Source organism: Podarcis cretensis, assembly GCF_951804945.1.
Source record: "Podarcis cretensis genome assembly, chromosome: 13".
Classification (NCBI taxonomy): domain Eukaryota; kingdom Metazoa; phylum Chordata; class Lepidosauria; order Squamata; family Lacertidae; genus Podarcis; species Podarcis cretensis.
The window spans coordinates 12044272-12057014 of record NC_137182.1 but is presented as its reverse complement, the minus strand read 5'-3'; the positions used below and the strand labels follow the sequence as shown (position 1 = coordinate 12057014).

The 12743-nt window shown below is 42.9% G+C and overlaps 1 protein-coding gene across 1 annotated transcript in view; it reads left to right on the top strand.

Annotated features, from left to right (window-relative positions):
- Positions 1-12743, top strand: part of BRCA1 (BRCA1 DNA repair associated) — a 50279-nt gene that overhangs the window by 27642 nt on the left and 9894 nt on the right. The window contains exons 12-15 of the mRNA XM_079949248.1: positions 960-1119; positions 8181-8512; positions 10769-10856; positions 12297-12374. Of these exons, the coding sequence (XP_079805374.1) occupies positions 960-1119; positions 8181-8512; positions 10769-10856; positions 12297-12374 (658 nt within the window). The remainder of the gene's footprint in view (positions 1-959; positions 1120-8180; positions 8513-10768; positions 10857-12296; positions 12375-12743) is intronic.

Below are 12743 nucleotides of genomic sequence, written 5' to 3'. Positions count from 1 at the left end.
ATCTAGAACATGCCAGTCAAACTTTTCATACCAAGTGGGCCACAAGAGTACTTTGACACGAAACCTATTGGTGGTGGGGGGTGGGGAGAAGAGGCCAAAATTTGATGCACACACTCCCCCAGTACCCTTGCGCTGCCTTCCAGAAACCGGGTAAGTGAGGTGCTGGGCTTTGGGAAGGAAGTATGAGGCTCTGACAGGGTCCTAGAGCCCTCCCACCTCCTTCCCAAAGCTGGGAAAATGCTAACTGGGCTTTGGGAAGGAGGTGGGAGGATCTTAGGACCCTGTCAGAGCCCTCATGCCTCCTTCCCAAAGCCCAGCACCTTGCTTAACTGGCTTTTGGAAGGTGGCACAAGGGCCGTGGGAGAGGGAGGCATCCAGTGTTGCTAAAGGCAAAAAAAAAGCATTGAGGATCGCATGTGATCCTCAGGCAACACATTGGACTGCCCTGATCTAGAAGGCACCACATAGGTTGCTATAGGACTCCTTCATGGAAGGAGAAAATAATATTGCTCTTACCATGATATGTTCATTCTCTTTAGTGCAGGCATAGGAAAACTTGGCCCTCCAGATGTTTTGGGACTACAATCCCCATCATCCCTGACCACTGGTACTGTTAGCTAGGGATGATGGGAGTTGTAGTCCCAAAACATCTGGAGGGCCAAGTTTGCCCTATGCCTGCTTTAGTGGGTATTGGTATCATTGTCCTGCTCACCCAGGTATGGTTGTTTCACTGCTTGTGGTCAGGCTGCAAGAGACTCCCAGGGCTTTCAGTCAGAATAAATTGAGCACTCAGGGTGTCCTTTTCTCTTCTTTTCCCCATCGAACTACGCTGTGCCCTTGCTTACACCTTTGTATTGCACCACAACGTTGCCTTAGATGGGATGCAAGGATACTCTCTCTTCACTGAAAAGAGATAACTTATCATGGGCAAATCTGGTGTTCTGTTCTCTCGTCTGCAGCAAAAAAATGCCATGCAAAACAGCTTAAAGAAACTCCAGCAGAAGATGGCTATTCTTGAAGCAGTTCTCAAACAGGGAAGCCAGAGTGCTGTCTGTGCAGGATCACTGCTTCCTGGTGAGGAAGGTGATTTCACTGGAGGACAGACAAAATCAGCAAGGGGTGAGCAATGTAGTCCCTTCTATTTTTTCTCAGGAAGATTGCCTGGGTATTAAGAATGCTTTCCTACTTCTTATCAAACACCTTGAAATAGACCTGTGTCTTATTTTCTATTTTCAAATATTGCATTATGATTTTCATTGTAAAAGTCATAAGCTACTGACACAAAGAGATGCTAAGCCTAAGTTAATTACTCTTGTCAGCAGTTGACTTTGCTAACAAGCTACTTTGAATAGGAGATAACATTGAACTACCAGTGTGTTGTCCGAGTGCACAACAAAACCTACCTTCATCGTTTTATTGACTGCTATACAGTTCAAAAAGTGTTGGCTATGCTTCTCCCTTCCCCTTCCCTGCACTCCCTCCCCTGAATTTGTTCTGGGGTTGCAGAGCAGATTTGGGGCAGCATAGGGGAGGAGAGGAAACTAATCACATTGTTCTAGAAATGTGCAACGATTTGGTTTAGTGCCACTCTAATGACGGATACCTCTGCATGAAGTACTGGAACTGGGAGTTCTTCTAGCGGAAGGTGAATTGTGCATCTTCCGCCAAGGTAAAGCAGTCCTCCATATAGATCCAGCTTTTAGTTAAAAAATCAACTCTGTTTTCACAAGATTCAGGAACCCATCCTTCCTTCTTTCTTCCTATTCTCATCCAACCATGCCCCTTGAACTGGACCAGTTTGCACTGGTCACTGCCAGACCTTCAAGTTTTATACAGTGGTGCCTCGCAAGACGAAAAGAATCTGTTCCGCGATTCTCTTCGTCTAGCGGTTTTTTCGTCTTGCGAAGCAAGCCCATTGACGGCTTAGCGGATTAGCGCTATTAGCGGCTTAGCGGCTTATCAGCTTAGCGGATAAGCAGATAAGCGGCTTAGAGGCTTAGAAAAAAGGGGGGGAGGAAAAAAAAGTCGGAAAAACTCGCAAGACATTTTGTCTTGCGAAGCAAGCCCATAGGGAAATTCGTTTTGCGAAGCGCCTCCAAAACGGAAAACCCTTTCGTCTAGCAGGTTTTTCGTCTTGCGAGGCATTCGTCTTGCAGGGCACCACTGTATTGTCAGAACCAAGTCCCTACATCAACACAGATTCCTCTTTGTGTCCCTTCAATAAATTAGGCCTTGAGAGGAGGCTGTCCCTGGCTTCCTCAGACAAATAGCCCTGGGAATGTTAGTCCTAGTTCAGTCTTCCAGCAACATTCAGATCCCAGAGAGTATCCTGGATGACTCATGTCGGCAGTGCTGTCTTGCTACACAGTTGCTTTCTGAGAGAGAGCATTGCTGGAGGAGATATGCCTGGTCATTGGTGCATACCTTTGCAGTTCCAAGTTTGCAGCAAGGCCTACAGCTGACTCACTTTAATGAGATCAGTTCCATTTGTCACATGGTTCTGCTTCCTGCCACCTTTCCTAGGCTCAAACTTCCCCTCTTCCCAACCCCCAAAGAGGAGTGGTACAAGCCTGACATGCAACAAACATGAATCTATGGTAATCAAACAGCTTAACAGCCTATTAGCTTTCCACAACAAGCAGGAAAGTTTCCAAAGCTAACATAGGTACGTGGAGTAAACCCTGTATCTCTAGCCTACGATGTACAGCACATGGCCCCTCAATGGTCACAGTTCATTCCACAACAGTGATGCGACTTCAGCATGCAGCACAAATGCTCCATTGGAAGAGTTTTAGCAGGGCCACCTGGACCTTGGCCTCTTATTTTGTTAAGCATTACCAGTTCAACATAATTGCTTCTGCTGATGTGGCTTTTGTAAGAATGGTGTCCCTACAGCCCCTTTGCCCTTAGACCCTGAGTAGTGAGGGGAAAGACCAGGATATTGGTACAACAGTTGAACATTCCAGTTTAGGTATCTTCCTCCACTAATAGAGAACAGAGCGCTGAACTTACCATGGATATTTCTTCTCATCAGTACGTGGAAGGATATCCAGTCGTACTCAGGCTCACCTTCAAGTTCCCTTGCTGGTCATAGGGTAGATGAGGGATGATGCATTTGGCTTCCGAGGCATACAGTTCAGCTTGGTTTGGGTCTGGGGGTCCTTTTCTCTCCTTTCCTGTCTTTCTTCCCCCTTTTTTCTAGTACTGTAGTGTTTTTACAGTTATGGTGGTTGTTAATGTATTGGCTGTACCATGTCCTGAAACTGAGTTGGGGGTCCTTGTCTCAGCAGAAAGAACAGCACCAAGATTTTCTTAGTTCTTCCTTTGGAATGAGTAAGAGGAGTAATCTCCATTCACAGTTAAGATGAGAAGGAATCTTCTCAGCAAGTCCAGTGTTGTTTGCCCTCTTCTGATCTGTTTATCCTTCCTCTTTAATTCCAGAAACAAATGTTTCTTCTGTCTGTTAAAGCACCACGCTATAGTTTCTGCTGATGATGCAATACAGAGTTAATTTTGCATTTTTACAGAGGAGTTTATGCATCAGTTTGAGCTCTGTTGCCATGGCATTGGTTTTAAAATGCATTCCCATCCCCATATTGTTGTGACAGTGTATCACATTAGCTTGTTTTCTTTAGCTAGATAAAGCCCAGAAGCTACCTTGGCTTTGCAGGGGATGCCCTTCTTTTGGAATTGTGACCTGGTGTACTGATAAAATTTGTAATAGAAATGCTACTCCAAGAAAGTGTACACATTCATTCAGGGCTTTTATTTGCTACTCACTCAAATTGTTCCTCTGGGCAAGGAAGACCAGTTTAATTGCTGCATCAACAACACAGCCGGGTCCCTCTCTTAGACTAACTTCATAACCTTTTGCTGTTGCAGGGTCCCAGGTGCTTAATCTTTTGACACCCTATGGAGGCAAACAAGGGCTATGGCTAGTAGGCATCATTGCCTTCTGCAAAAGGGTGGGCAAGCGAAACAGAGCAATGCTAATCTCCACCAGGCTTCAGGTCAAAGGTTCTCTTGGGAGGTCTGTGGGGGAGCAACAGAGCTACTTCCAAGAGGAAGAATGAGGCCCATGCCAAATGAGCAAGATGACCCAGAATTTTAAGGCAGCTGAAACGTTTTTAAAAGTTCAGAGTAACTGTTACCTTAATGAGCTGACTGCCAAAGGGTATTGCGATCTGCATTCAGTGCCAGTGATTCTGTAGAGTATGCTCATCTTTGCACGTCTGATCTATCCACATTTTTCAACCGCCTATTTGCAAATATGGCTCCTTCAGACTTGGTTATACTGCTGTAACAATTGGGGGTGGACAATAGTGATTGCTGAGTTCACTGTCAGTTGACTTCTCAAAAGTCCTTAAGAAGATTTTGCCTCTTTCAGTTCTACCCATACACATAATAGCCAATGAGGACTCAAATCTGGACAAAGATTCAAAACTTGTCATTGCTTTGCTTTGAAAAGGGCATCACACAACAAGAAGCTAACATTGGGGTTGTAGTGGATAGCTTGATGAAGATGTCGATCCAGTGTACAGCAGCTGTGGAAAAAGCAAACTCCATGCTAGGAAGCATTAGGAAAGGAATCGGAAATAAAATGCCAACATCGTAATGCTGTTCTACAAATTTGTGGTGTGACTGCATTTGGAGTATTGTGCCCAATTCTGGTTGCCTCACATCAAAAAGGATATTACAGAGTTGGAAAGGGTTCAGAAAAGGGCAAGCAAAGTGAGCAGGCGGATGGAGTGACCACCATAAAGAAAAGTGGCAGTATTTGGGACTTTTTAATTCAGAGAAAAGGCCTGAAAGAGGTGACATGATTGGGGTTTACAAAATTACGTACAGCATGGATAAAGTGGAAGTTTTTGTGCCTCTGTCATAACACTAGAACTTGTGGGCGTTCAGTGAAGCTGAACATAGGAAGATTCGGGATAGTTAAAATAAAGTACTTCTTCACACAACGCATAGTTAAACTATGAAAGTCACTCACACAGAAGGCAGTAAAGGCCACCAATGTGGATGGCTTTAAAAGCAGATTGGACAAATTCGTGGAGGAAATTGGGAGTGGGGTGGGCTTTTCCTAATTCTACAATAAGGGAGAAAATTGATTAATTAATTCCCCACCTACCCCCAGACATTCAAGTAGCTTAGGCTTGTAAATGTTAATTTGCCTTCGCACTTAATGGCAAATAAGAATATTTTCCAGCTGACCGGGCATGACTGTATCTGTAAACTGGAGGAGCTGTTCCTTTATCTAATTCATGCTCTTGATATGCAACAAGTGATTATTTTATGTGTGACTAGACATGCTAGTGAAAGTGATATTTGTGGGCTAGCAGATTTTGTAGATTCATCTGCAAGGCTGTCTAGAGCTGTCTTGAACACAGTTCAAGGTCTGTGCTCCCCACAGCTGTTTGCATAGCTGTCAACTTTTCCCTTTTCTTGTGATGAATCCTATTCGGAATAAGGGAATTTCCCTTAAAAAAGGAAAAAGTTTTCAGCTATGAGTTTGAAGGAGCAATTTATGGGATTTACCTTTCAATCTTTGACACAGTTGGTGGTGTTCAACTTTTATTCAGAGTAGACCTTAAGTTAATGGACCTCACTTAATCCTATTCATTAATTTCAGTGGATGTGTGGGTTGTTAGGGGAGGGTAGTACCTCTGGCGAGGAACACATCATGCTCCTCCTGGGGCAGTTTGTCCACCTTTGGTCCCCACCCTGCACTCAGCTCTCGCCTGTGGCTCCTAGAAGCTGTCAACAAACAACAGTGGCCACCCTCCAGGAAACGTCTTCGACTGGCCAACTAAATCAGGTGAGGGTCTCAAATCCTGGGTGAGTTAGGGACTTCCCCTGCATGCAGAGAGAGGCTCTGGTGTCTTGTGGGGTATCCTCGGGAGAAGAAAACGCTAAGGAGTTAACCCATAAGATTGTTGGCTGGTGCCTTGTACGCCTCCTTTAGCAACTCATGCAACCAAGCTGTGCCAAATGTATTGCTCTACTTTCCTTTGGACCACATCAGTGAGACGGAGAGGAGGGACGTTGTCCGGCCAGCCGAAGGACCTTTATACACACCACCCAGGCTTAGCCAAACTAATGAAGAAGTTTGGCTTCACCCCTGGAGGCACACTCCATTTTCTCTTGAGACAGATGGATGTCAAAAAACCCCAACAACAACAACTCTGAGTAAAACTGAATTGAATACCACCCAGTATCTTTAACATAAATTGCAAAAGTGATTAGCAACTTCTCGAATGGCAGTCATGAGTCTGCTGTGCTTTTCTAGTTTATTTTCATCCCAATCCCCCAGTGATTCTAGGGACAGTCTTTCTGGGTTTAGAAGCCCACTGCATTTAGACATAAACAGAACCTTATCTTAGTGTGAGAATAATATGCTGTTCCTGATGGAACTGGTTTGCAGGCGAATGTTTTTGCAGCAATTTCAAATCCAATCAAAGCCAAATCCTTAGGTAGCTATAAATAGCACGTTTGAGTTTTAAGTCGGTGAAATCGATTAATTAGCTTCCTCTGGGCTCGGAAACAGACTGAAGACAACTTAATTAACAGAGCCCTTGTTTGGGCTTTCAGGCCAGTATAAAGTATTTTGGGGCGCCTCATAAAAGCTTCAACCTGATTACATTTATTGATGGCTTGATTACAAATTACAGCGTCTCTCCTGGCTATTAAAAAAAAACCTTTTGCCTCTTTCTAATCACTTTCTGGGGAGAAGAGATATATTAAAGCTCTTTTGAGACACCATAAATAAGAAGCTTAAAAAAAAAGTAGTGAAGAGAACGTTGCCTCAGGCCTGTTCTGCTCTTTCCATGTTTCTTCTGCTGTTTTATCATTAGTTCCACCAAACGCATCACTTGACACCTTGTGTTTTTTTCAATGTGATTGAATATTCAAAGTATAATTTGAGTATTGAGTCAGTAGTGTATTATATACTGATGCAGGACTGTAATTGTTTTATAGACCGTTAAAGATGCAGCTACTCTCCAGAGTCAGGAACTAATACGGTTCTACATTTTATGATGAATATTTCATAATAAATCAGCAAAATGCTAAAGCTGCTTTAGAGACTGATGTCCCTTCAAGTTACTGGCTGAGAACTGTGTCACTAACATTTTTTCCCCCCCCAAACCTGGAGGGTTGAGGCATTGGTCTAGAATCTAGACCAACTCACCTAAAAACAGAGTACCCTATACTAAGTCTATCTCTTATTCACCCTTATACACTTCATAAATAGCTGTGGGATAGTTTCTCAGTAAAAGTTCCAAAGATCTCAGAAGCCTATTCCTCAGTAACCCAAAGCAAGGCTTTCTTTTAGTATGGCTGCCCCTGTTTCTGTGTAATATCCTTCCTGTTAAGATCCAGCAGATGCCCATTTTCTGGAAACATTTTTGTTCCAACAGACTTTCCTGGCTGGATAAATGGGTTTTTACCAGGGGAGTCTACTTTGTATGGTTTCACTTTTGTTGTTCATGTATTTGTTGTTTTTGTGTGTTTAACTTTCTTCTTTATTCTCAATGTTCATCACCTTGGGAGTGGTTGTCTATAAGGCAATTAAGAAATCAATGATAATGATAAGTATATAATAGGGTTAAAAACATGTCCATCAGTGACAGACATGTGCAGGCTCCCTTCCACCCACTCAGCCTTCTGCAGAGCTGCCAAGAATGTTCACAAACATTTTAACTCCTCAAGGGTGAAACTATGAGGAATAGAATGTAGAGAATATGTTGCTGTTCCTTATATTACATTTAAGCACATTTATTTTCTGAGCTTTTTCTCTAAAGCTTCTTAAGTTTCTGTAAGATAATGTTGAGGTCTACATACTACTTCTGATGACCATATAATAAAGCATTGCTTGCAGCTCCTCTATAATGCTTGGTATATTTGTGTTTCTTAAAATAAAATGCAGGCACTTATACTCTAAAAATTTCATAAGTACCTAGACAATACAAACTGTCAGCTAATACTGCATGATAATATTTCATATTCTGAAAGCATTGCAGTAAATTTAGGTATGATAAGAAAGGAAGTGTACTTCTGGCATCCATGGGACCTTGGAAGTATGTTAGGCTGATAATGACTGGTCTAAGTGATGGATCTTTAATCCATTCCAAAAATGGAAGGAAATGCTTTTCTAATGGATATATTTTCTTCTTTTTCAGGAAGTAAAGCAGATTTGAGTTCTGAAAGTAAACAAGGCCTCCAAGGTGCCTTTTCTACCCCTGTGAGAAACTTGCAAGGGACTCCAGGGTCCTCAATGTCTAAGGAGCAGATTTCCAGCCTTTTGGCCACAGAGACAGCAATGGGGCCTCCTGCTGCCACACATGACGCAGGAAGACAAAGTGCATTGAGGCATAGTGCACAAGGAAGTCCAGTCTTCCCCTTGTCACGAATCACACATTGTAGCACAAGCAAAGGGAATTCGGAGAGGCCATTTCTGACAAGCAAGAAGAATATGTCTCTGGTGGCCTCGGGTCTGAACCAGGGCGAGTTGGTAAGCACTCCTTCAATGGTAAAATCAGCATGATTCATATTTAGGGCAAGGCTCAGAGGCTGCAATTCAAATCCTGATCTTTCTCAGTTTCCATCTAAGAAACTACTCAAAACCATGGAATTTATATCTAGGATCTGGTGCTGAGAGACCATGCAGCCTGCTTTGAGAAATACTATTGACAAACTCTCCGTCCATTGTTATTTTTTAGCAGGTCTGTAAAAAAATTGATAGCTAAAGAAGCCATAATCAAAATATTTCTTAGCCAGCTTTGGCAGTACAGAAAAGTTATGTAAAACTTTTAGACTCCAATCTAAAATTGCTGTAGTAAACAGGGCTTCTGGGTTTTCTTTCCTTGTTTTAGGGAAGGGAATTGCCACTACTTCTACTATGAAAGAGTAGCATAATACTTTTTATTAGGTCCAACAGAAGTGGACTACCTGGGTAATGAGAGTGGTAAACTTATGGGAGAGTGTCATTTCCAAGAACCAACTACTGAAAGAGACATTAGTGAGACCTTTATTTTTTAAAGTGCTTTATCTCACTTTATTCAATAATTTCTGGCCAGTCTCTAATGTTCCATTCTTCAGCAGCATTCTTGAGTACAGTAGCATCTCAACTTCAGCTTTCCCAGACGGTATGGATTATCTAGATCAGGCTTCCTCAGCCTCGGCCCTCCAGATGTTTTGAGACTACAATTCCCACCATCCTTGACCACTGGTCCTGCTAGCTAGGGATCATGGGAGTTGTAGTCCCAAAACATCTGGAGGGCTGAGGTTGAGGAAGCCTGATCTAGATGCATATCATTCTGACATTAGGGTTCCATCTTGTCCCCTATGCTATTTAACATTGACATGAAACTGTTTTGGAAGTGATGTCACCAATATATGGACGGCACTGAATAGTCTCTCCCTTTCCATTTCCCCTCTCCCCCATTCCACCACATTCCAGGGGGACTGTTGTAGTTACATACCAAGAATGGGTAGACTGTCTCTCCCCAGGTATTGTTGGACTCCACCCAACAGCCCCATCCAACATGGTCAAGCGTCAGGAATGATGGAAGCTGTTGTCTAACCATACCTGAGGGGTCACAGGTTCCTCAATGCTGTTCTAAACTATGACCTGTAGTCAGTAATAGGACCGCCTCTCCTGGTATGCCCCGCAGAGGACCTTAAGGTCCATTAATAATCATAGTTTAGAGCAGTGTTTCCCAACCTTGTGCCTCCAGCTGTTTTTGGACTACAATTCCCATCATCCCTTGCCACTGGTCTTGCTAGTCAGAGATGATGGGAGTTGTAGTTCAAAAACAGCTGGAGGCACAAGGTTGGGAAACACTGGTTTAGAGGTCCCGGGCCCTAAGGAAGTCAGACTATCCTCCATCAGGGCCAGGGCCTTTTCAGTGATGGCTCCAACCTGGTGGAATGCTCTGTCCCATGAGACTAGGGCCCTTCAGGATTTAACCTCCTTCCATCGGGCCTGTAAGAGAGAGCTATTCCGACTGGCCTTTAATTTGAATTCAGCCTGATCTTTTATTTCCCTTCTCTTCCCTTCCCCTCCCCTTTTATGAAGATTACCCGCTCTGAGACCCCACAGCTAATTCTCCCCTGGCCTCCTCGCTGGCCCAAGTAGGACTAATTCAGCCAGCTAGCCCTGGTGACTATCTAATGATTATTAGATGGATTTCCTCCAAATTGATTTTTTGAACTTTGGATTTTATTGTTATTCATGTTTTTATACTGTATTTTATTCTGCTTCTACAATTAAGTGTTTTAAATTTGTTGTTAGCCGCCCTGAGCCCGGTTTTCTGAACCGGGAAGGGCGGGTATAAATAAAAAATTATTTATCATTTATTTATATGTGAATATGGTTGAGAGAGATACTAATGGAAGCTTAATCCAAACAACAGAGAGGCGACCCTGATCCATAGGACTTCTGATCTGGGAAGAGCAGCTCAATCTCTCTTGAACTGGGTAGCACTCTCCTTGAAAAGTCAGGTTTATAGTGTGAGGGTACTTCTGGATCTGGCCATGAACCTGGTTGCCCAAGTAGCAGTCATGGTGCAGAGTCTAGATAATCTTAGTTTTAATTATTGTTTTACTGTGGTTGTTTTAATGTTGTAAGCTACCTTGGACATTGTTACGGGAAAAGGAGGGTGTATGTTCTTTTAAAAGTTCTTAGAGGCTCTATTGAGAAGACAGCAATATCTAATGTGTTGATAAAATCAATAATTTCTAACTCCAATATTTGCTTTATTTCTAGCGACTAGTACAGATGTTTGCCAGGAAAAATGAGAGCACTTGGTCTAATAAGATTTCTTATGAAACAACTCATGTAGTAATGAAAACAGGTGAGTTGAGAACCCAGAGGAGAACTTTCCCATCTGCATTGCCACATAAAGTAGATGAATAGGTAGGTATGCCGTCAAGACTGCCAGAGTTCAATTTAATAATTGCATGAAGAGAACCAACAACTGTTAATTATGATTACTTATTGAAACTCACAAGCTCAGAGATGGTTTTTTTCTGATTACCAAATACTGAGCTTCCCAGATACATGTGGCTAGCCACAGTTGAACACAGAATGCTGTATTAGATGTCCCCTGGCCTGAGCTAGCACAGCAATGTTGAGGAAGTGTTGAATGGGGCTTTGAAAGTTCTGAGTCAAAATCCAAAATTGACCTTTGCTGCTATAGTTTTGTTTCCTGTTGCTTGTAGATAGAGAGGACTGCATACTCTTTGCTTTGGTAATTCAGCCTTTTAGGTGGTGGTTATTATTATTATTAAATGCAAGTTTCTATCCCACGTGGCTTGCAGAGATAAACTGCAAATGCTGACAAGTTATAGGAAACTCATGGATAGGAAAATAAGCTGAGCAGCTTTCTAGTAGTATAGTTTCTTGTCTTATCCTGCGGCTAACAAAATATATTATGTCTCAAAAACAAACACGCATGCTGTTTTATTTCTTCATTTTTTTCAGATTGCCAAGGGTAGCTTTCCTTGGTGCATAATTTGGTTTTGTATCACCACTGAGAAGGTGATGGTAATGGATCAACCAGGTAATTCCTGGAAAACAAAAAGACAGGGAGACTAATGTCCCTCCTCCGCTTTCCGAAAAGCAGTTTAGATCTTGAAAGGTGCTATAGCCTGCTTGATGCATCCTGTGAATCTGCACAACATCCTGGCATGTACCTGGCAGAACTTTCTAAGGGTTGCTTGCCTGTCAGACTACTTGGGCATGATCCAAAGAATTGGGCCCTTGATTCCACATGCCATCTTCCCTCCCTCTGGCACCTTTTCCCCTGTCACCTAGCAATCTTTTGAAGGTACTACTCAGCATGAGGATCTGCTGTTAAAGGAAAAACCATTTTTAAAAATCCCATTGAACCTACCCCCATGCCCTTGGGGATGCCCAAATAATTTTATTTGAATGCCACTTTTCCTCAAAGGAGATCCTGCTCAAAACAGCTTACAACAAAGAAAACAGGCATGCATTTCAAACAAACACTACAAAAACAGTTTCATGATAACATAGCAAAACAATAGCAAATTTAATAACATGCCAAACAACCCACCACATTTCAGTACTAGAAACAGAACAAGATTACTTAAACAACATGCAGCATCCAATAGCAAAATTAACAAGGGAGCTTCACAGTTTCACCTTAGTCCTAGAAACACATCTCCCACGGTGTTGCTCACAGTCCCTCTCTTGCAGAAGCTTCTTACAAGGTTTCCAAAGGCAGGGCCGGGCCTAAGCACTAATGGAGATCTCTGTGCTTAATCTTCAGATGAGGATCTGGTTTGCGAGCGGACCCTGAAATACTTCCTAGGTATTGCTGGACGGAAGTGGGTGGTGAGCTACCATTGTAAGTGTGAACATTCATTGAAATATCTCTATTCTCTCCCCTCGCACTCTTGGCAAAGTTCAACGGAATAATCAGGCAGAGGTAACAGGCTCTTGGCCATCAGTCCGCTCAGCCTGGGTACTGCCACAGGGAATTTAATGTTTAGGATGCAAAAGCCAAACTAGATATTTGGCGATATCCCACATTTTTGAGAGGTTTTTTAAAGTTCAAAGCAGTCATTGAGAGGCCAGATGGGGGAGCAGCGGCAATCTTTCTCCACACCACAGGAACTGTTTTCCTAATCTAAATTTCTGTCCCCCACCCCAGGCTGCTGTTTGCATGATGTGGCCGAGGGAGGGTGGAAACATACAAGTGCCATAAAGCTTCTGG